The sequence below is a fragment of the Acomys minous genome (genome assembly GCF_964271855.1).
Source record: "Acomys minous genome assembly, chromosome: 17".
Taxonomy (NCBI): Eukaryota; Metazoa; Chordata; class Mammalia; order Rodentia; family Muridae; genus Acomys; species Acomys minous.
This window is the reverse complement of record NC_140500.1, coordinates 97,914-122,256: the sequence shown is the minus strand read 5'-3', so window position 1 is coordinate 122,256 and position 24,343 is coordinate 97,914. Positions and strand designations below refer to the sequence as shown.

Sequence of the window (24,343 nt, the reverse complement as noted above, 5' to 3'; positions counted from 1 at the left end):
AAGAACAGAAGCCTGAAGACAAAAAAGCTTCTGAAAATGATGGCACAAATGAGTCCAGAAAAAAAAGGAACTGAAAACAAGCTTTTTCTTACTAAAAAGCTGGAAAGGAGCAGCAAATTGCAGAGAGATAGAGCAGATCTCAGCCTTTTTAAACAAAGCTCCTGGTTCTCCCTTTTTAAAAAGGTGCCTGGAAGGAAGGAGGAATGGGAGGATACAAGGGATGGGATAACAATTGGATGGATTAATTAAAAAATGTTTAAAAGACAAAAAGAAGACATTAAACTTCTGGAAAATTTCTCTAGAAACAATAGGAAAATGATACTGCTAAAGATATCTGATGTAACAAACATTCATATTAGCTAAATAACATATGTCTGTGAAAATAAAAAAATATGGGAATATATGTACATACAAATAGGTATGTGCATACAATATCAATTGATTTAAAATTAGGTCTTGAATTTAAAGGACAGCACAAAAGTGTATATGAGAGAAAGGCGCCTGTGAACATATGGCTCAGTGGGAGGTGGTCACAGCTGTGCAGCAGTCTCTCCAGAAAGTCCAGTCACTCCCTGCAGTGTCCACATTATGGGGAGCAGCCAGTGCAGCAGCAGGGATACCACTGAGAAGCCGACCAACAGCTAATAGCATTGCAGGACCACCCCTTCCTGTCTTGTAGGTCATGGGAGGAAGCTTAGCCCTTTAAAGCTTGAACTCTGTGACAGAGAAGGCCAGGTGTGCATGACCAAGCGCAGCACAGCCAGCACAACACAACACAGCACAGGACAGCACAGGGAGCAGGAGCCAAGTGTATACACAGGATCACACCGAAAAAATCCAGACTCAGTCAACCAGCTTTAAAAACAAAACAAACCAACCAAACAAACAAACAAAAAACCAAAAAAAACCTAAACTAAACATTTAAACTTATGTTTTAGTGCTATGGATGCTTATCATTAAAAGGCCTTGGTTACAAGTTGTTAATGGTCTTGATTAGGGAAAAGACTCATAGGGAAACAGACTCATGGATTTCTCTTTCCTTTTCTTTCTCCATCCTTTTTTCTTAGATATTGGGAAAGATATTCAGAAGAAATTGGCAAGAGGGGGATGAGATTTAGGAATAGTATAGGATTAATAGTGAAAGAGGGTAGATTATTGAATCTGCTTTCAAACCAAAAATCATTTTATAAGCCAATAATCTAACACTCCTGTAATATTGTGTACATTTATATAAAAATAAGGTTACTTTTGCTTATAACAGTATGGGTTTTTGTACCTTGATACAGAATTAAGGTTACTTTTGATACTTTGGTATAGATTATTGCATATTGATAAAAATTTAAAGTTATTTTGATTGACATATGTACATATGCTTCAATTCTTGTATAACATATTGGAACTATACAATTCATTCATAAAGAGAAGGTTTACTTCCAGTTCTTTTAAAAGCTGCTATTACGAACTGTTTAGGATAACTAGGTAATGCAAGTTAATAGTCACTGAAATTCATGGTCATGTGACATACTTGTCTGACTTATCACATAAATATATATCCTAGGTTAAACATATAGTAAATAGCTACAAAAAAATAAAAATTTGTCTATTCACATATACTATAGAAAGATAGATAATTAGTAAGCACTATATAAATGTGTACAAATATATAGGTGGTCTTCAAGGCCTCAGAGACCAGCCATAAATTGCGTTTGAAGATGTTTTATTGTTTTAAGGATTTTCTGATAATGAGACATGTCAGGTGCTGGCAGCACACATTTTCACATGAAAGAAGATGATGAACATTGAAGAATTTCCCTTAGGGGTTTGCTTAAAAAAATGGCAAGTTGCAACTGAGCTAAGAAATGTCCTTACTCTATCGGCAGACAATGGCAGAACTTGGACACAGGCAAAGTCAACTGCTAAGCTCTGTGAAGACAGAGTAAGCAAGTCCTTCTTAATTCCTGCTTCACAAATATGTCTGTCAGATATTCTGGGCAAGAAGGCTGAAGATGACGTTTCAACACTATAATTAAATCTGGGTGACTATTGAGGCAGTCAGCTGTCTGTCAATTTTCTCTTTTGTCAACTGCTTCCTTATACTTCTTACATTCTAAGGTAATATTTTGTTCTCAAGCCTTGATGAGGTTGAAGACTTTGCAGTTACAGACCTAAAATTAAGCTTAGATTATTTAGGATTTAAGAAGAAAATTTTAGGTCAAAATTTTTAGGCTGTTAAATAAAAGCTATAATAAAACTGATTTAGATATAAACCCATCAAGATAGAATATAGTAGAGCACTCTCTCCAAGGACACATGGACTTGACCCCGTGAATGTAAATCTTCCCTGGTTGTCTCATAGTTGTTTTTATTGTATATAGGTGATTATTAGAAGAAAAACAGACTTGTATTGGACTTAAAGAGGGGGCATATAGAGAGAAGATCTAGTGTATTGCATGGATGAAACAGCTATAGATAAAAACCTATGGACTCTAGGAAAGTATAGCATAGAAGGTGGGACATTGTCAGACAGAAAGTACTCTGAGATATCCTGGCGTGAGGGATTTTTTTGGTGAAGATGTGTGGAGGAGAGATGTATGGTACCTGAACAGAGGTAACCACCTATGTGGCAGAGTGCGGATTAGTATAAATAGATTATTTTAAGTTATGAGCTAGTAAGAGAAGAGCCTAACTGTATGGCCTAGGTATTTGTAAATATGAAACATCTCAACATTTCACAATAAAGAGATTTTGAAGAAATCTGTGAGGCCAGATGTTATATGAAATTAATGCTGACTTAATGTTGATTTTTCCCTATTTTTGTCATGCATTTTATAATGGACAGTTACACATGGTTTTGCAATGACCTCCAGACAGGGAATAAAGTATGTTTATGATATAAAACTTATGCAGCCCTATTGCAGTGCCCTAGAAATTAATAAAAAAAAGTCATAGTGCTGATATTACAATACACAGGAAGGGATATTACCTGCCAGTGGAAGAATATCATTTCTTCTCCATTAGCATATTGCTGTATCTCTGTGTGTTGAAGAATCATTTCATGCAGACTGTAGGCCACAGCATACACTGCATTGTATATATTATAACTCTCATCACTCATGGCTGTGTCAAAAATATGTCTGGGCAGTAACTCCAAAGAAGCATTTGGTTGGCAGTTCTCCAAAATTTGACAACGAAACCCATAAAATGAGCAGTTGAAGAATAAAGCCCAAAATTTAGGAAGAAACGTGTCTTCTGGGTATTTGTAGTGAGTAAGTGTGTGAAGAAAATTGGTAAATCCAACCATCTCTTCATGGTGGTGTGAAAATATGAGACTCCCATGAAGTGAGCCTACCATGAAATAATCATAATGGTTGTCAACATCCCATGGAAAGTTCAAGACCCAGACTTTCCATGTCACTAAGAGTTTTGCAATGTGAAACATTAAGCCTTGTGAAGAAACAATGTCCCCATAAATAACTATCACATTTGCTGATGATTTCAGAACGCTCTCCAGATTTCCCCCCAAGTTATTGGAGTCTATATATGAAGTGGCAGGGATAATATTCACAAACTCAATACAGATGCTACTGTTGTCCATATTTTCTCTCAATTCTGACAGAAACTGAGTCCCTTTGCTGTCATCTTGGAGGATCAGACCAACCCAGGACCAGCTGAAATGAAGCAGCAAAGAGACTATGGCAAGTGAGAGATAGGTGTCCTTGGGAGCCATCTGATAGAGAGAAGGAAACTGACCTTGGTCATTCAAGGTAGAATCGAAAGGCCCAAAAGTGAGCTGAAGAGAAAACACAATGGGAAACCAGAGAAAGAACACTGGCATCAAACACAAGCTCAGTCTTGAATCAACACATGGAAACAGTCCTGATGAGAATGGGATTGTAATTTTTTAATACAAACCCATTACAAAGTTTTCTACAAAAATTGCAGACAAGTCTCCAGTTTAAATACTCTAGCAGGTCTCATCCACCTCTCCTTCCTCTCAATTTCAATTACTGGAAATGTGGATATATCAAGTACATTTATATTTTTTTTAGGTACCTGACATTAAAATATTTTGTTGTTCACCTGAAGTAATTGTAGTCCTAGTAACCTAGGCCTCGTCCTTCAAACTTCTAGACTTTACACTATCTTAGTTAGGCCTAGAATTATTTCAACCTCTGAGTCTCCCTGCTGAATAAGCTCACTTTTATTCTTCATTCTGAATTCTTTCTGGCTCTTTCTGAATTCTTTCAGGTGTTCTGGCTCAAACTCCTTTCCATGATGACTGATTCAATCTAGCTTCTCTGTTGTCCTCTCACTGAATTGCTCTTCTTGGCCTCAAACTGACTCTAGCAATCTCTTGTAGTCTTCATGCTCATTCTCTGGCCCCATTTATCTTCACCTGTGTCTATCTTGTCCTCTTCTCAACGTGTCTCTGTAAAATATCCAGATAAATCTGCTCCTCCATCTCTCTGTGCCCTGATTCCTCAAGTCCTCTTTTCCTTGGAATTGTTGAGCATATTTTATCCTGACCCATTCTCTATACATTTTTTCCTATGCTCACTCTCTGTCAACTGGTTGCTAGCTCTGCCTCCTGACCTGTTATTGACATTATTTAATCTTGTTTCCAGAAAACTCTTGGATTAAAGAATATGTAAAAGGGGTGAGCAGCACTACACTAAGAGCAGGTTTTTCCAGTACACAATCTTGGGGTTCCCATTGTAAGCAAAGAGCCTGCAACAACGTGATTAATTAAAGTATACCTATTTTACATTTTTAGACATCTATAATGTCAACATAGATCGACTCATACTCCCACATGTCACTTGCAAGAGCCATTCTCTTAAAGAAGATAGTTAGGCATGTGAGCTTTCTAGGATGTGACCTGGTATTTTACAAAGTCAGTACCAGGATGCACCCAAAGAATTGCTTCCAGCTTCTTAGCCATTCTGTTAAATGAGTTAAATGGGCATATGAGATTTCTAGAAAGAAGCTATCAATTTGCAAGGTCAGTACCATGATGCACCCTAGAAATCTTTCCAGTCTCAGATGTGATGTCAAGAGCCATTCGTTGATGTTCAGTAGGCATGGGAACTCTCTGGAAGGGATCTGGTATTCTACAAGTCTGTATCTTAATGTACCCCAGAATTGCTTCCAATGTCTGACAATTCTGTCAGTTGTGCACTGCTGCATCTTATCTTCCAGGGTATTGACAAACTATGACCAAACTGAGTACATTATTTTACTGAAAGATGTACTGCTGTTCAGATGAACTAATTCCATATAATGAAATTCCTGATTTGAATCAAACAATTTTAAAAGTTAAATTGTTTTAAATATTCCAAAATTTTGGGTTAATAAATACCTTTGAGGACCTCTAGATGCCTCACTAGGGAACAGACTTGAAGCAGAATTGTAGCCTCAGATAAGTTTTCACTCCAGATGGCACCAAGTATCTTGGTATACATCATAAATATGGGCTTCCCATGAACCAAAAATATGACGGAGCCACCTGAACATGTCTAAATTAAGTATAAACCCTAATGTCTGAATGTACAAACTGTTCTGTTATAATCCCTCATACCCTGTCACCTTATGGTATTATATGCTCTCATTTTAAATTTACCTTTTTTCTTGGAATGAAAAAAGATAGAATCATTGTCCTGAATTTACTATAAACTAAAAGAAAACTAGAGATTGTGTAGCCAAGTCAGTCCTAATGGAAAAGACATATAATCTTGTAACTTAGACCCTGTTAAGCTTTATTTCTTGTCAAACTTTGTCATTCTGAACTCACTATGATCTTATGTAATGGATACATAGAGAAAAAAAATTTAATTTTAAGACATGTAACCAGTTGTGTTTTAGAACTTATCTGTTTTTTTTCATTAATTGCCTTTTTCTTTTTTTTTTTACTATGAGGGAATTTCTTTTCTTAGAAGTATAAATATGGTGAACAACAAAAAATGGAATTGAAATTAAGATGTTTAACTTCAACTACATTTTTCTTGATTGTGTGTGTGTGTGTGTGTGTGTGTGTGTGTGTATGTGTGTGTGTGTGTGTGTGTGTGTCTGTACATCTGTGTATGTGTGTGTGTTGTCTATTTTCTATTTCATTCTTAGTATTTCACCATGGATTCAGAAATAAGTGAATAGACTCAGTGTTCTCCAATAGCCATCATGTACAAACAGGCAAACTTGATCTTTCCAGAGATCTCCACAAAAGAGCTTATATATAGAACAAAGAGCGTCCTTTAATGACCCTCTCAGTTTTCTTTGCTAAAATCTGCATTTACAGCCCTGCATGTAGGACACTTGTGGTCAGTTTGAGTTCTCCTCCTTAGCTGCAGTACAGCCAGTGCCTAGAGAAGGAACTCTGGGCTCCCTCCCATCATTCTTCTTTATATCCCGATTAGTTGCCTGAGATGAAGTGAATGGAGATTCTGCATCCAGTACCAGAAATCCAACCCTGGACTTGCCAGAGCAAAAACAGACATTGGCACCTCACCCACCTGAGGTATGTTGTAGAGTTGTAGCAGTGTAACAATATAGGAAGATGTAGACATTGATGTTCCTGTGAATGCAGCAAGTGATGTTTTCTTCTCTCCACAGATGTAATTAACCACAGGATTGATGGCCCGTGTTAACCAGAGCATGACAAAACCAAAACTCTCCCTTTCAGAATGTAAAGTAGAATAAAGATCAAAGCCCAGAGTTGTGTTGGGTAGAAGATAGGGGTTCCTGTTGACCTCCTCAATGGCAAATATCAGGGCCAGAAACACCTGGTAGTTCTTAAAATTATACCTGCACAAATTCCATAAAATTACAAAATTACACAGTATAAAGTCATAGATCACAGAACCTTCCTATTTAGTGCAATACCTTTTTTAATTAAAATGCCAATACTTTGATAAAATCCAGTTTTTAATATCTTTTCATGAATGGCTAGAACTAGAAGAACATGTAATTAAACAGGATTAAGTAAGATTCTACAGTATTAGCACTCATTAACTATGAGCTCTGGGATTTTAATTTATTATTAAATGGCTTTCTTAGTCTTTTATGGGAAAAAAACTTGTCCATGAATAAGAAATTAGAGTCTGACGAAACACCAGAACTTTGATGTCTGGTTCTCCGACCTTCAGCCTCTACAATTATAAAAAAAAATCAGTTTATCATCATCCAATCACCTTGTGTTCTGTGTCAATCTCCTATTTAAAAATAGCACAAAGTAAACTCAAATAATAACTATGCATAGTTGTCATCTCTATGATTTGTTTTCTATCCTGTGTCCTAGAGTATACTGTGTAGAGAGCTCTGGTCTTGAATTCATGGAGATATTCCTGCCTCTGATTCTCTTTTGGTTTAATTAATTCATGTGAACTCCCATCCTCATTTATTTTCCTTTGTGTATATTTGTGAACTGTGTGAATTTATTCTGTGAATCTGTACATAAACAAGTCCATGAACGTCAATAACTAAGAGTGCAAGACAGAGAAGGACAGTTAGTGTCAGTCCAAGCTGTCTACACTATTTCACAAAGTGTCTATTGACCAGTTGAGTTAAATATCGACTGCCTGACTAATGGACTCATTTGATTGATTTAGACAGAGTTTGGCCATGTAGTCAACACTCTGTAACCAATCTGGACTTGAAATTACTAGGATTATTTCTGCTCCCACTTATTCAGTGCTATGAAAAAGAGAGAATAGCGCATCAACTGACACCACATTTTCTTTATTGTTTTCAGTGCATAAGCCTGGCACTCTGGCCAGCAAACTTGTAGGGAGTCATCTCTCCCTGTCTCCCTCCTACATATAATAATTAGATTACAAGAAGACATGCATGCTCTCTGGGAGATATAAACCCAGGTCCTCACACATGCACCTAGAGCATTTTATATTGTTACCCAAGTTGTGATCTATTTAAAACTATCATGGTGAGGAAAAAACGTTATACATTTTAGGATGCCAAAACCCCACACACGAAGGAATGACAATTCATTTATTGTCAAAATGTACTGTTCACAAAACTAGTGTCTTTAAGGTTATATTTAGTATATTGTTCCTCAGTTGGATATAGAAATACTCAATATTAAAATATTGTAGGGCTTCATAGAAAAGCAACATTATCTTTATATTTTGGAAAGATATATAGAATAAGATGTTAAACTTTCATTAAAAACACTTGAAAAGAAAAGAGACAGAGCACCTCTCTATATAATTTTTTTCTGCAGCATTTTGTCCTTTTAGTCACACATATTTGTTTTTATATCACTTGGTTTTTGCATTGTTCTTGTTTTGAGTCTGTGTTTCTTTGTTTGTTTGCTTGCTTGCTTCAACAAATTATTGCATCTCTGATTATTGCATCCCTTCTTCTTTTTCAACCATTTTTCCCTTTTGATTGTTAATGGTCTGCTACATATCTGACACACATGCTGGCTCAAAGAAAATTATATGTTGTATTCCTTTCTCTATATCCTTTTCAAGGATGCTGCTGAGTTTTACAGATTGCATGCAATGAAGTATGTTTCTTTTTAAATTAATGGATTTCTCTGGAAGTTTCACACAAAATGAAATGCAACAAAACACTTAGTATATATCATAATTAAAAATTAATAATTAAGGATTCAATTGTAGCCAGGTATGGTGTCCCATACCTTCAATTCCAGCACTTGGGATGTAGAGGCAGGTGGATCACTGTGAGTTCAAGGCTAGTCTGGTCTACAAAGTGAGCCTAGGACATCCAAGGCTACACAGAGAAACACTGTCTCAAAACAACCAAAAAAAAACCAAAAGGATTCAATTGTGTTTAACAACATGAAATGAAAACCACAAAAATTAAAATAGTTTAACAAAAACCTATTATAATGACAGGATTTTTTCTCCTCTTTTTTTAAATTTTGTATCCATATTTCCATCTATCCAAATTCATGTTTCTCTCTCTCTTTCTCCCTCAGGCATAGTCTAAAACTCCAGCACAGCTTGTTGTACATATAGAGTGTTAAGACAGTCAAGGGTACATGGGGAAACCCTGTCTCAAGAAAAGAAAGAAATGAAGGAAGAAAGCAAGGAAGAAGAAAGAGAAAGGAGGAGAAATAGAAATGGGGAAGGAACAAGGGAGAGATAGGGAGAGAGAGAGAGAGAGAGAGAGAGAGAGAGAGAGAGAGGTGTTTAGCTGCGTATGGTAATGCATGCCTTTAGTCCCAGAACTCAGAAGGCAGAAGGAGGCAGAACTCTGTGTATTCTAGGCCACCCTAATCTACATAGTAAATTCCAGGACTGCCAGGCTATGTGACTTATGGAGACCCTGTTTGAAAAAAAATAAAAATAAAAGCAGTGAAGGAGCACATCACACACACACACACACACACACACACACACACACACACACACACACACACGTGTTTTAGGTAGTTTAGTTAAATGAAACACCACACCCAAAGCCACTTGGGGAGGAAATGACTTATTTGACATTTGAATTATGTTAACTATTGCTGTGATGAAACACCACATCAAATTCAAGATGGAGAGGAAAGCTTTTATTCCACATCTAGTTTATCACTGAAAGACATAAGGACAGGATCTCAAACAAAGTGAAATTGTAGAAGCAGGAGATGATCTATAGACCATGGAATGTTTATAGTTACTGGCTTGTTCCTAATGGATTTCTTAGCCTGCTCCCCTATAAAATTGAAAACTACTAGCAAAGGAGTGGCCCCACCCACAATGTTCTGGGCCACCCCCCATCAATCACTAATTGACAAAATGCCCCATAGGCTTGGGTCTCACCCAATCTTTTGGGAGAATTTTCTTAAGTGATATTCCTTTCACTCAGATAGCTTTAGCAAGTCTCAAGTTGATATGCATCTATGCAGTGCATTTAACATATATATCATCACTGTCCTTTGTTGGAGGAAGTTAGAATAGGAACTCATGCTGGGCAGGACCTGTAGGCAAGAGCTGTGACCCAGTAGACATTTATTGGCTGGATAACTGAGGCTGCTCAGTCTGATTTTTTAATGGAACCCAGGACTACCTGCTCAGAGGTGGCACCACCCACAATGGGCTGGGTCCTTCCACTAAATCAGTGATTAAGGAAATACCACAAAGGACTGTCTATATCCTGATCTTATTGAGACATTTACTCAACTGAGTCTTCCTTCTCTCCACTGACTCTAGTTTGTGTCAAGTTGAGACAAAACTATCCAGCACAGAAAGAAATATTAGACCAAAAATCAAAGGTTTTAGACAATACAAAATGTTAAGAAATTGATAATACTAGCTTAAAGTAAAAATAATGATTTCTTAAAAAATAATCTTATAAGGTTTTTTACAATATTCTCATTAGGATAGTGATAGTAACAACATGCAGACAAATTAGTAGGAAATGCCAGAAATTTGACATTTTTTGTATTATTTTTAAATGTTACAGCATCAGATAACTTACATTGAAAAATCAGAAAATAGTTTATGACTTATGTACTTCTTCAACTAGAGTAGATAAAGTTGGAACACCATAAAATAAATACTTTTCATTGAATTAATTTAACATAAAATTAATATATAAAGGCTTGAGTGCATGACTATTTCTCTCAATGTGTTTAGATAAATGGTAGAACAAATCGCACAGTTCTGACAATGGCTGCCATCTGCACTCTCCTCAGCCAGACCCTGACAAAAATCCCTTATATCAGAGAAGTTGGTGTACAGGTGATGGGCTGCTTGTGTTTGTGTTTCTGGCTGTACTGAAAAAACACCTCTACACATTACTGCCTCATTGTTAATTGACCTGAGAAAAGGAGATCTAAAAACCACAACCCGAATTCCAATTAAAGAACAACTTGGAGATGAAAGAAGATCAGTTGATACAAAAAAACAAAACAAAACAAAATAACAACAACAACAATAAAAACAGCAGCAGCAGTAACAACAAAAACCAGACACCAAAGTCATACTACTGAAGTAAATGATTAAAGGCCAGATACATGATAGCCCTCTATTAAATATTTTGAGGACACTTAATAGCCATTCCGATTGTACACAAAGAAATGACCATAGGGCTGCAATTCATGGAAATTGAGACCTAAATTATAAAGCCAAGGCAAGAGGGGAGAGTGTGCTCAGGATCAAGCTGCAGTTAGGAGTGGGACCATTTTCACTGCTGGTACACAGGAGGATTAAAATGGAGAAATCAATCCAGGATGATTTTTAAACAGTGGAGCAATTGTTCTAGAAAACTTGTAGTTGCTCCATTCAATTTTTTTAAATTCTGTAAAAAAATGTAATACAACTTTGTTTAAGTGTATGCAGAATATATTTTTGGGAATTGCATTCTATGAGACAAGATTCTTAATCTTTTATTACAAAAATACTATTTTCCTTTCATGATCTACTTTGATTATATTTTTGATGATATAAAAAGTTGAATTTTTACCACCTGGAACGGTTCACCCCTCTTAGGCAACCTGGTGGTCCTCTGCTTCTGGGAGGTCACCATATTCATGCCGAACTTAGTGTGGACACGTGATCCAAAAAGTGTCCTACATCCCTGAACTCCTGGACTCAAGCAATCTTCCTGTCTCAGCCTCCCGAGTAGCTGGGCCTGGTCAAGGTGTGGGAAATAAATGGCTGCAGAGTGTTCAGCCCTAAGTGAGGCTGCCAGATCATATCCCCCCATGCCAGTGCTTAGAACGGTTGCAAAAGATGAGTCAGAAAGGCTGTGAGAAGCAGAAGACAGAATGACTAAAAGGAGAGAGTGTTTTCAGGAACAACTGAGCAGCTGCTCATGTGAACTCTGTTGTGACCTGAACAAGATCAACCTGACAGAATTCCAGGAAGGAGAAGGAAAGTTGGCAGGTGGTCTGGAGTGAAGTTCCAAACACAGCTGGGGAGCTTTTGGCCATCATAGCTGATGGGAAGGACAGAATCAGTTTCCCTTAAGGGTGTGATCCTTGACAGTTCCTGCACACTTCAGTGGAAGACCACACATTGAGAGTGCTTTATAGAGGTACCAACTGGACACAGTGGATGCATTCAAAAACAAAACAGAAGAGAAGTTAATGATACACAATTGGGTGGGCAAGGAAGGGGCTGAATCTGGGAGGAGATGGGAGAGGGGGATGAATAGGATCAAAGCATAATGTATGAAAAATTTGAAGACCTCATGAATAAAAAAAAATACTTTAAAATAAAAAGGTGACTTTTTTGGAAACAATTCTATACCAATCCTGGACAAGCCAGACACTCATTGCTCACATAACTGAAAGTATAGTCTTTTCCTATATATAGGCTTATTGCAGTGTGACATAAAGAAAAATTCATACAGATGTACATTTGTGCCTGAGCTACTGAAAACAGAGAGAGCAGAAAAAAGAGAGTAACAAGAGGCATTAGTTATGATGTAGTAGAAGGGGCTCCAACCAGCATCCAGAGTCCTCAGTCTGCTAAGTTTATCAGACAAATGTATGATCTTATTTGAGAAATGATCCTTAAGAATTTGGATCTAACTTTAGTTACTGCATTGAGAATTAAATACAATTCAATGTATTTCATCTACATTGAAATGTTTTGTCCTATGACCATCTTTGTTATGTTAGTTTCCAATGAAATGTGTCACCCCCAAACATCTCATGAATTTTATATATGAACATATTTCTTCCTCTATCATTCTTATAGTTTTACTTGACACCCCACCATGGTGTTAAAAATTAAACAGTACTGTGACCTGAGCACAATTTACCTTAAGGATATTTTTTCTTGTAAATTTTTGCTTATTGTCCTTGTAACAATTTTTTCATGTATTCAAAGATCTTTACAAGCTCAATTGCTCTATTTCACATTTTTATATTTATTCATTGAGATTTGGGATGTCTATATAAGATAGCCACAACATGTTTGCCTTATAAAGAGACACACTTGAATATTTGTCATTATTTGTTAAAGGAAATCAGACTTCTCTTGACACTATTCCTTAATTTTGCATATTTATGAAAAGCTAAAAAAAAAACTTATGTGGCCACCCTCACATCAAGAGTATTTTGGTGATCACATCCATATAAATGAGGAAAAGCACTGAAAACATATATGGCAAACAGATATATATTAAAATATTTATAACTCATTTATCTTAAAAAGCCTGCTATAGAACTTTCACAGTATTGGAAGTAAACCTTGTATTGTAATTGAGTTATATGGATGCCAAATAAAATAACCAAAACACTAAGAATGTAACATTTATATAATTCCGGATTGTGTCATGGTTCTTCTTCTATAGTTAATTTATTCTGTATATATATACGTAGTAAATAATAAAAATATGTAAAATCTGTTTGAGAATAAACACATTTAACAAAAAAACATTGAAATATTAAAAAAAGGATATACACAAAGATATGCGTAGAGAAGCAAAGTGCTCCCTAATGTTAATAGTGACAGTCCTGGTCTGAAATCAGCGGCATGTAAGATAGTTAAGACTTTCCAGGCACTCCAGGCATCAAAAATTGTCACTTTTCCTTGAATGATGAAATGAAGTACACAGAAAATATGTTTGATGCAATTTGAGAATGGAAAAGAGAAATTGTAAAAAACACAAGAAAGTTTTAATCCATACATTCTTTAAGTCTCAGGAATCCTTAACTCAGAGAATAAATAATTGTACTTACCATACATTAAAGTTCTCCAAGTGGTGTGGCACATGTTCATATTTAATATATTTTTCTAGATGGATGTCAGCTAGTGGAATAAATGCACAAATCTGCATATCTCCTTCACGGAGAAGATATTCATTGGTTTTTGCATAGCAGAGACTCTCAGTTGAATCACACACAGAATTGGGAACATACAGAAGCCCAAAGATAAAAATCCAGAACATCCTATTAACATGTGCATCTGCCCAGGCACAAGACTGATAGATACATATCTAATGATGTCCATCAGGTATATATTGATCTCTAGTGTTTGTGAGCATGTGTGCTACTCACTTTGTTATTGTGTGCAGCTGTCACACTAATCAGCACAGTTTTTCCTGCAACTTCCTCCACTGCCATTGAGAGTTCTGAAACTCTTTTTTCCCTTAGGCTCTCTCTACATCTGAGTCCATGTTTTTTTCCTTAAGAATAAGTTGGAAGCTATATTTTTTATTTTCTTCTCTAGCTACAGGAATCATGATTTCAGCCAAGAAGACAAACAGCATAGCTCAGGCATCAATTATCCTATTAGACTAATTTGGACAAATTTGAGGCAGGAAACTTTTCATGTGACAACAATTTTGGCTGAAGAAAACAGCATCAGAGTTTGACATCGTAGGTGAATTGGGAGAAGGTCAGAAAATGCCCATGGCAGGCATGTGCAGACAAAATCATTGGGCCATGCTTTTTCAAATCAAGGACAACCAGGGAAGTCAACTCTTCTTCCTGACTATAAGTGTCTCCACATATCATTCTATGATGCATCTGTGTCTGCAGATCCCTACGATGTCTGAACCTAATACAATCTTTTTATTATTCAGTTTGGAAAAGGCCAATAATCCTGTTGCATTGATCACTTACAAATATCTACTTAATTGATCCACTATTAATTATCGAGTACAGATGTCCTTAAGATCCAGCCCTGAATGTAAAGCAGTGTGTTCTTCCATTGTGTAGCCTGCTCTGAAAACATTAGTGTGTGAAAGAAATTCTTCCCAGTCTGTCAAAAGTGTAATAACTTAAATGCATCACACTGTGTCCTTAATTGTAATCTACGAAGGGATGCTATTCAGAGCAGGGTTCTATTTCTAGCCACCAGGAGTTTAGGGTAGTAAATGTACTAGATATTTTGATATGGTAGTGAATAGATTCCCCTCCCCCAAAACAAATTGACTCCCCTAAGAAAGGATGGGAGAAAAGAGTGAACAAAATCCAGATGAAACATTAAAACACTATAAGAATACAATAAGAACACTATAAGAAAAACAATAAGAAATGGTTGTTTTCTTGGGCTATGGGTGTTTACTTTCATTGGGAAGTGAATGAAGCAAACAAGGTTGGAGTCAAGGAGTTCTCTTTTTTCCTTTGTCCTTCTTTCTTAGATATAGAGATACTGGTGTAAAAGAAAGAAGGGGAAGTATAGAAATATATAGGGATGAGAGGTCAAAAAGTAGATTATTGTACCTAATCCTCAACTTAAGGCATTAACTGTTACTCACAAACAATGTTATTTTTAATTGATTGGTATAGACTTTTGTATATTGAAGCAAGTAAGTTCAATTTTCAGACTTTGTCATAGAATTCAAATTCAAGATTATTCTTCATACACATTAAATATATTGCTACTCTAATAGGAGACAGTGTACTCATACAACTCTAGTATATTACAAAATTTACTTCCAATACATTGAAGGTGTTATTGCAGACTTTTTAGGATAATTAAATAAGCCAAGTTAGTTGTTAGTTGATAAACTCATGGTCATGTCAATTACTAGTCTATTTTCATCACAAGAATATATACCCTAGATTCAACAGATAGATAGGAATCTATAGATAGGTAGGGTAAAATAGATAAGGTTTTCAGAAATCTCAGGGACTTACAGACTATGGCATTTAAAGATGTTTTAATGATTTTAAGGGTCCTTTGACAGTTAGACAGGTTAACTCCTGGCAGCAAGCCCACCTCAGAGAAAATGATGAGCATCAGAAAACCTCCTTATGGAGATGGCTTCAATTGTGGCAAAAAAAAACAAAAACAAAAACAAAAACAAAAACAAACAAAAAAACAGGCCACTGGGAAAAATGTCCTAGTTTCTGCTATGGACAGAATTATGCCTAAAACTAGGCCAGCTTGACTGCAGACAGAATTGATGGCCAAACTCTGGCAAGACAGGGTAAGCAAATCCTCAATAGTTCTTGCTTCACAAGTATGACTGCCAGATAATGTGGGCCAGAAGGCTGAAGATGATCCTCCAGTGTTGTAGAGTTTGGGGTGACTGTCTAGGCAGCAAACTGTCTCTGTCATTTTCTCATTTTGGAAGCTGCTAAGTTGCACTTTCTGTTTACTCAGGTAATAATTTGATCCCTTCTCAAGTCTCCAATGGGGATGAAGAACAGACAGCTTAGCTTCACAGTTAAGCTTAGTTGTTTAGGGGTAAGATTTTTTTTGTCTATATAGCAGTATTTAGGTAGATAGAGATGAGCTATGATAGATATTGATTTAGATTCAGAGTTGTAGACTCATCAAGATAGGAAATATGTTTTTTCCAAAGATATCAAATACAAATAGCCAAACCATATGAATGAAATATTTATATAATTCCTAATTGTAATTTGTTCCTTCTTGCTGTTTGTATTTTATTATATGTATGTTCAATAAAATAAATGTATATGTAAAAGTAAAAAAATTAAAAAGAAGAAAAAGTAAATAAAAATACAGATTATATTTAATAAGAAAAAAATCGTGTGTTGTTTTGCTGTCCCTCATCTTTCCATCTTCTGATCTCATCTTCAATGTCTCTTTTTAGATACTTGATGTTCTTGCCATGTATGTCTTTGACTTTCTTGGTTACAGTTATACCAAGATATTGTATATTCCCTGTGGCTGCTGTGAAGGGTATAGTTTCCTGATTTCTTTCTCAGCCTGATTTTCATTTGTGTACTGGAGGACTATTGATGTTTTTGAATTAATCTTGTATCCATCCACTTTGCTAAAAATGTTCATCAGCAGTAGGAGTTCTCTGGTGGAATTTTTGGGGCCTGTCATGTATACTATCATATCATTTGCGATTAGTGATACGTTGATGTCTTCCTTTCTGATTTGTATCCCCTTGATCTCCTTTAATTGCTTTATTGCTCTAGCTAGAACTTCAAGTGCTATATTGAAGAGATATGGCCAGAGTTGGCAGCCTTGTCTTGTCTCTGATTTTAGTGTAATTGTTTGGAGTTTATCTCCATTTAATTTGGTGTGGTTATCCATTTGCTATGTACAACCTTAATTATGTTCAGGTATGGGCCTTGTTTCCCTGATATTTCCAAGACGTTCATAAAGAAGGGGTTTTTCATTTTGTCAATTGCTTTTTTTTTTTGGCAACTAATGAAATAATCATGTGATTTTTTTCTTTCAGCTTGTTTATAAATTTGAGTATATTAATGGATTTTTATATGGTGAACCATACCTTCATCACTGGGATGAAGCCTACTTGATCATGGTGGATGTTGTAATTGATGTTTTCTTAAATTCAGGTTGTAAGTATTTTATTAGGTTTGTTTGAGTCAAAGTTCATGGGTGAAGTTGTTCTGAAATTATCTTTTTTGTGTCTTTCTGTGGTTTAGGTATCAGGGCGCTTGTGGCTTCATAGAATGAGTTTGTAAATGTTCCTTCTGTTTCTATTTTGTGGAATAGTTTGTGGTGAATTAGTCCTAGTTCTTTGAATGTCTGGCAGAATTCTGCACTAAAGCCATCTGTTCTTGGGATTTTATGGTTAGGGGTGTTTTGATGACTGCTTCCATTTTTTTGGGGGGGGTTGTAGGGCTTTTAAAGCTGTTTACCTGATCTTGATTTAACTTTAGTACATGAAATCTATTTTTTTTAGTTTTTTTTTTTTAACCAATTTTTGGAAGACCGGTTTTTAAACTAGAACCTAATGAAGTTTTTAGATTTCTTCAGTGTCTGTTGCTGTGTCTGCCTTTTCATTTCATTTCTGATTTTGTTAATTTGTATTCCCTCCCCCTCTCTCTGCCTTTTAGTTAGTTTGGCTAAGGGTTTGTCTATCATGTTGGTTTTCTCAGAGAACCAACTGTTTGCTTTATTGATTCTTTGTAATGTTCTCTCTGTTTCTAAGTTATTGATTTCAGCCCTGAGTGTAACGATTTCCTGTCATCTACTCCTCTGTTGTGTATCTGCTTCTTTTTGTTCTATATCTTTCAGGTGTGTGGCTAAGTTTCTATTATGAGATCTCTCCAATTTCTTCATGAAGTCACTTAGTGCTATGAAATTTCCTCTCAGCACTGTTTTCATTGTGTCCCATAAGCTTGGGAATGTTGCACCTTGGTTTTCCTTGAATTCTAGAAAATCTTTAATTTTTTTTTATTTCATCCTTGACTCAATGGTTACTGAATAGGGAGTTATACAGTTTACATGAATTTGTAGGCTTTCTGTTGTTGTTGTTGAGTTCCAGCTTGAATCCATGGTGGTCTGACAAGAAAGAAGGAGCTATTTCCATCTTCTTATATCTGTTGAGATTTGTTTTGTGAGTGACTATGCAGTCAGTTTTGGAGAAGGTTCTGTGTGATCTTAAGAAGAAAGTATGTTCTTTTGTATTTGGGTGAAAAGTTCTGTAGTGATCTATTAGGTCTATTTGATTCAGGACCTCTGTTAATTCCACTATTTTTTTTCATTTAGTTTCTTTTTTGATGATCTATTTATTGATGAGTGTGGACTGTTAAATTTTCCATCTACTAATGTGTGGAGATCCCTATGTAATATAAACTTTTCTATTTTTTTCCCAAATGAGAGTGATCTTGTATTTGGGGCATAGAAGATAGAAGTTCAGGACTGAGATGTACTCTTGGTGGAATTTTCCTTTGATGAGAATGAAACATCCTACTCCATCTCTTTCAATTAATTTTTGTTGAAAGTCAATTTTATTCGATATTAGGATGGCTACTGAAGCTTGCTTCTTAGACCTTTTTCCAGCCCTTTCCTTTGAGGTGAGGTCTAACTTTGTTGCTTAGGTGTGTTTCCTGTATGCAGCAGGATTTTTGGTCCTGATTACAGAACCATTCTGTTAGCCCGTGTCTTTTTATTAAGAGTTCTGTCCATTGATGTTGATAGATATTAATGAACAATGATTGTTAGTTCCCTTTATTGTGGTGTTAGTGGTAGTAGTAGTTTGTGTGCTTGCCTTCTTTGGCTTTTGCTATTATGAAGTTATCTATATCCTGTGGTTTCTTGGATACAGTTCATTTGTCTAGGTGGGTGGAAGTTATCCTTCTAATATCTTCTGTAGGGCTGGGGTGATGCATATATATTGTTTAAATTTGATTTTGTCTTGGAATATCTTGTTTTCTTCCTCTTTGGTGATTGAAAGTGTTGTTGGGTATAGTAGTCTGGGCTGACACCCATTCTTTCCCAGTGTCTTCATGACATCTGCTGAGGCTCTTCTACTTTTCACAGTTTCTCTTGAGAAGTCAAGAGTGCTTATGATAGGTGTGCCTTTATATGCTGCTTGGCCTTTTTCTTTTGATACTTTCAATATTTTTTCTTGTTCTTTAGGTTTGGTGTTTTGATTATTATGTGACAAGAGGAATTCCTTTTATGGTCTAACCTATTTAGTGTTCTATAATCCTCTTGTGTGTTTAAAGGCATCTCTTTCTTTATGTTGGGGAAATGTTCTTCTATGATTTTCTTGAAAATATTTTATGATCCTTGGAGCCCGGAATCTTCCTTTTCATCTATTCACATTATTTTTAGGTTTCCTCTTTTCATGATGTCCTTGATATTGTAGATGTTTTATGTCAGGAAACCTTTTCGTTTACTATTGTCGTTCACCAATGAATCAATTTTTTCAATTCTAGCTTCTATTCCTGAGATTCTCTTTCCCATCTCTGAAACTTTGTTTGTGATTCTTACTTCCATGGTTCTTGTTATTGTCTTTAAGTTTCCCATCTCCAGGTTTTTTCCCTTGTCTTTTGCTTTGTTTTGTTTTGGTTGGTTTTTGTTAGTTTTTTCTTTATTGATTCTATTTCTATTTTCAGGTCTTTAAAATTTTTATTAATGTTATTCTGTCTTATTGCATTTTCTCCATTTCCTTGAGGAATCTATTCATTTCTTCTTACAATGTCTATAACAACTTCATAAGCATAGTCTTAAGGTCATTTTCTTGTGTTTCAGCTGCATTAGCATATTCAGTGTTTTGGGGTTTTTGGCGCATCTATGTTGCCCTGGTTCAGGTTAATTGTGTTGATATGATGGCCTTTAGCCAGATGGTTATCTGTGGCATTGGATGTAAGCTCCTGTACCCTGTTTTCTTTCTCAGGCCTTTGTTGTCCACTGAGGTCCTCAAGAAGGGGGACGAATCTGAGGCCTGATTGCAGGAGTGGAGTACCACTGGAACTGGGGATCCTTGTCTAAGTAGGCACAAAACTCAGAATATCCTGAGATCATGTGGGATTTATGGACCTGAGAGACAGCTTCAAGGAGGAAATTTGTAATTGTGTGTCCTCAGCTTCCAGGATTTCCCCTCCAGTCCTGCAAAGAGCTTAACTAAAGGCTGGAAGGCAGCATCTGCAAGTCACTGGAGAACAGGGTCACCTTCAGGATGGGAGAAGTCCGGAGGAACACAAAACTGCATTGGTATTTTTGATTTAGCTTCTCCTAAGATTGCTGGCCAAGCACATACTGAGCCCTGGAATTGGGGACCTGAACTTGAGCAGGTGGAGAGCACAAGGGACCATCATCCTTGTTTTGTTTAGCATACCTGGACCTGGGAGACAGTTCAGAGACAACTGCAAGTATGTGTCCCCAGCTCCTGAGATGTCCCCTGCATTCAGGGAAAGAACTGAATGGAAGGCTGGGCTTGAAAGTCTCTGGAGGTTGTGTTCTTAATCCAGCCACACTGATAATTGTAGGCCCAGTAGACACTGAGCTCTGGAACTGGGGACTTGAGTTTGAGTATGTGGAAAGCACAGGGTCCTGCAAGGTTGTGCATTGCTGGCCAAGCAGTTGCTGAGCTTTCAGGGACACTTAGGTTCAACTAGGTTCTGCCATCCTGGGATCTGGCTCCTGTATTATCCTATTTCCAAGTCTGTCTCTACTGAGGAGCCAAACAGAGTTGTGTTTTGGTGATTAGGATTCTGTCTTCTACCCCCTCCACATCTAGAATCTGCTCCTCTAGGAAGCAGGAGAAATACAAGCTCTATTTGAGGGAGTAGAACTTCCCTGGCACTGTGACCATGTTGCAGGAGGCAGAAATCTTAGGGAATTGCAAGCCTACGACATTGAACTGCTCCTGGGCCTGGGAGATATTCATGTAAGTGTGGAGGCACTGGGAGTGAGCTGTGTGTCCCCTCTCCAGTTTGGGCATTTTGGAGTCAATGGCCAGGTTATTCACCAGATTTGCAGTGTCTGATCTTTATTTACTCAGATAAGGTAGGCACTTAGCACTGCCACCTTGCCTGAATTGATGTGATCTTTCAATGTTGGCTTGGTCCAGAGGATTGTGAGGGATGCCAGTGTGGTGGATAATTTTCTAAGTTTTACAGAAATTTGTAATTGGTGGCTTTGAAGGCCAGTTTTGGCAGGCAGTGGTGGCACACACCTTTAATCCCAGCACTTGGGAGGCATAGGGGGGCAGAATGCAGTGAGTTTGAGTCCACCCTGGTCTACAAAAGTGAGATCAGGACAGTCAAGGCTACACAGAGAAACCCTGTCTCAAAAAACCAATAAATGAATAAATAAAATAGAAAGCCACTTTTCATTAGTTTTGAGTTGGAGAGGCATCCTTAGAAGAGTAAAAGAGGAGATCATGAGATTTTTATTTTTTATTTTTTGAATTTTTAATAGTCTATGCTGTAGCTCAAGTGAAATGGATATAGTCTAAGACAGTATATACAAACATTTATCTACAGAAGGATGGACACATCAGTCTGCCAGATTGCCTTAGACTTAAGGCCTCTGGGATTGGTGCCCAATGGTATAGCAGGAGTGCTGGTTAAGGAAACATAAGAAGAAAAAGTTTTAAGCATGTGTTTAAGGTACTTGAGGGGGTATTGGGGAATTTAAGTAGTAGCTCTTTCAGGTTGATATGGGTTAGCTGAAGACTTCAGCAGTGAAGTTTGACAGAGGAAAGACCCCAGCTGTGGCAATCTTATTGGCTAAAGCATTACTGTCAGAGAGAAGGATAAATGTGACCATATATGGCTTGAGTGGTTTTGCAATTTTTATTAATAGGTGAGAAAGTTGGTTATCTTAAAGCTTGATATAGGAGCAGGCTAGACAGGAAAGTAGGTTGATGGTATACATGGTGTCTGAATGTAAGCTTTAAACTTTTCAAATACTACTTTATTTGGGGTTCTTTAATGCTTATACATCCCTTCCAACCCACTTTCTCGAGATAGGTGAGAAAAAAGATCAATAGGAAACAAAGAAAGAGACCTTTTAAAGTTCAGTTCCTTGGAGCAATTCCACTGGCATAGTTGGCAGAATTCTAATAGACCATTTAAACAGTAAACCAGCAATTCAGAGAAGGTGACTGCAAGCATAGTTGTTAGAACCCAGAGCAGCAGATGGAGCCTGGAGTCTCAAAGCCTTCACTGGAGTGGTTGTCACTAGGAGTGTCTTGAAGTGGAGTGGTGAACATATATATACAAATACACATTTATATTACGTATGTATACATATATATGTGTGTGTGTGTATGTGTGTGTGTGTGTGTGTGTATGTGTGTGTGTGTGTGTGTGTATGTGTGTGTGTGTGTGTGTGTGTGTATCTCCTCTCAGACTCCATACTAGGATGTTTATCAGTTGGCAAAGACCATGACCCAACAAGAGGCTGTTCCTCTTACTGTGGACAAACATCATTTGTTCCCTCAGAAGTCTGTTTTCAGTGGGAAAATACTACAAACCCTCACAGAAGTCTGTTTCACATCCCACACTTGGGATCAAAACAAAAACATGTTTACATCCACTACATGTGATTATGAATTAATGGTTGTTTTAGGTGTGTTAGGACCTAAAAATGGTATACAGGTCTTTGAATTGAGGTATTTATCTGTGAGAGGTAAAAATAAGACTCAGAATCATTGTGTCCTTGATATATTGTGCAGGTGGCTCCTTGCTGCCTCCATATGTAAAAGCCATAAGGACCCATGGGACAGGAAATTGAGAGAATAAATGATGAGTGAGCCACCTAAGGAGCGACAAGGTTGCCTGCAGTCTGTCCTTTGAATAGTGGTTGTCTATCTGTCCTGAGTAGCCGATGAGGCTATTAGTGAAAGACGCATGGTTCGTCAGGAGCCATTGTATGTCTAGGAAGGAGAAGAGTAAATTAATCTTGTCAAATCCTTTGCCTATGAGTTGTAAGGTACACTCTTTTCCTGTCCTTATCTTGGTGATTAAAGTGTCAATCTGAAGTAGTAATCAACATGGCCCTTCTGTAGGCATATAGAGTCATTGTAGGATCCCCTGAGGTTGGTATGAGGCTCCAAGTACTGTGGGAGAGGAATTGGATATAAGGATGTGGACTGGCTGTTGTGGATCACAGAAAGCTAAGGAGACATTATAAAGTGGTTGTTGATAGGATAAAAGGGCTCATTGGTTGTTGGTGTCAAAGAACGGTGAAAGCAGGGATGTTTGTCACCCTTGAATAAGTCAAGTATGTGGCTGGTTGCTATGGGGAACCAGGTCTAAGGCAGTTAATGTTGCCTAAGAAACAAATTTAATTTTTAATTATATGTATAATCTTTATAGTACCTTTGCTATAAAGTTTTAATTACTCCATCTACCCAGCAAAGTTTGTTGCTAAACTGAGGTAACCCTGGTTGAGTCAGTGAATGGCTTGTTTGTGCAGTGGATTTGAGTTTGTGGGCATTTAGTTAGTGGCATTCAGAGGCATTTTGCCAGGAAAGTTTTATAGAGACAGGTTGAAGAGAAAACAAGCTAGACACAGGTAAAGATGGAATGAGCAAGAAAATGTGAAGGAACCATAAGATTAGAACAGATTGCTGGAGTTAGTTTGAGGCCAAGCAGAGCAATTTGTCAGACGCAGAGAGAAGGCAAATTGAACCAAGCAGCTTGGAGTGGATTTTGAGCCAGAAGAATTGAGTTGAACCAGCCAGCAAGAGTTTAGAAGGAACAAGAAAATTTGAGCTTATCCAGAAGTTAGTCTGAGAGCCTGAAAAAAAATTAGGTCTAGATTAATTGGTATGGAGGCTAGAAGCTTCCTGGCCTAGGCCTTGGTAAGGAGACAGAGGCAGTTATCCTCCAAGAAGACAATTACATCAGGCAATTAAAAGATATTTTTGCACAATGCCTTCTTTTAATAACAGCCTATAACTACTGGATGAGTTATGTACATCCTATTCCTGAGCTGTAGGCATCTAAACAATTACTAGTTATCAGTCAGGTATTTATGTAGGTCAGCCAAATAAGAAGATTCATTTTCCTTCATGTATCAAAAGAATTAGACATGAGAATAGAAAGTTTTACTATAATTTTAAACCATGAATATTCATCTGAAAATCATTGAAAATGAGAACCTGTTAAACTAATGGTTGAAGGACAATCAGTTATAACAATATTCAATTTACACAATAGAATCTTCGTGAGTCTGAAACATATAAAACATTCCCACATTCCCATGATATTTAATCTTTTATCATG

General features: G+C 36.9%; 1 protein-coding gene across 1 annotated transcript in view; it reads right to left on the bottom strand.

Moving 5' to 3' along the window:
• LOC311588808 (vomeronasal type-2 receptor 116-like) overlaps window positions 1-24,343 on the bottom strand; it is a gene marked incomplete at both ends in the record, with an annotated part of 58,585 nt that overhangs the window by 7,981 nt on the left and 26,261 nt on the right. Inside the window, one exon of the mRNA XM_084766776.1 lies at window positions 2,984-3,790. Within this exon, the coding sequence (XP_084622902.1) occupies window positions 2,984-3,790 (807 nt within the window). The remainder of the gene's footprint in view (window positions 1-2,983; window positions 3,791-24,343) is intronic.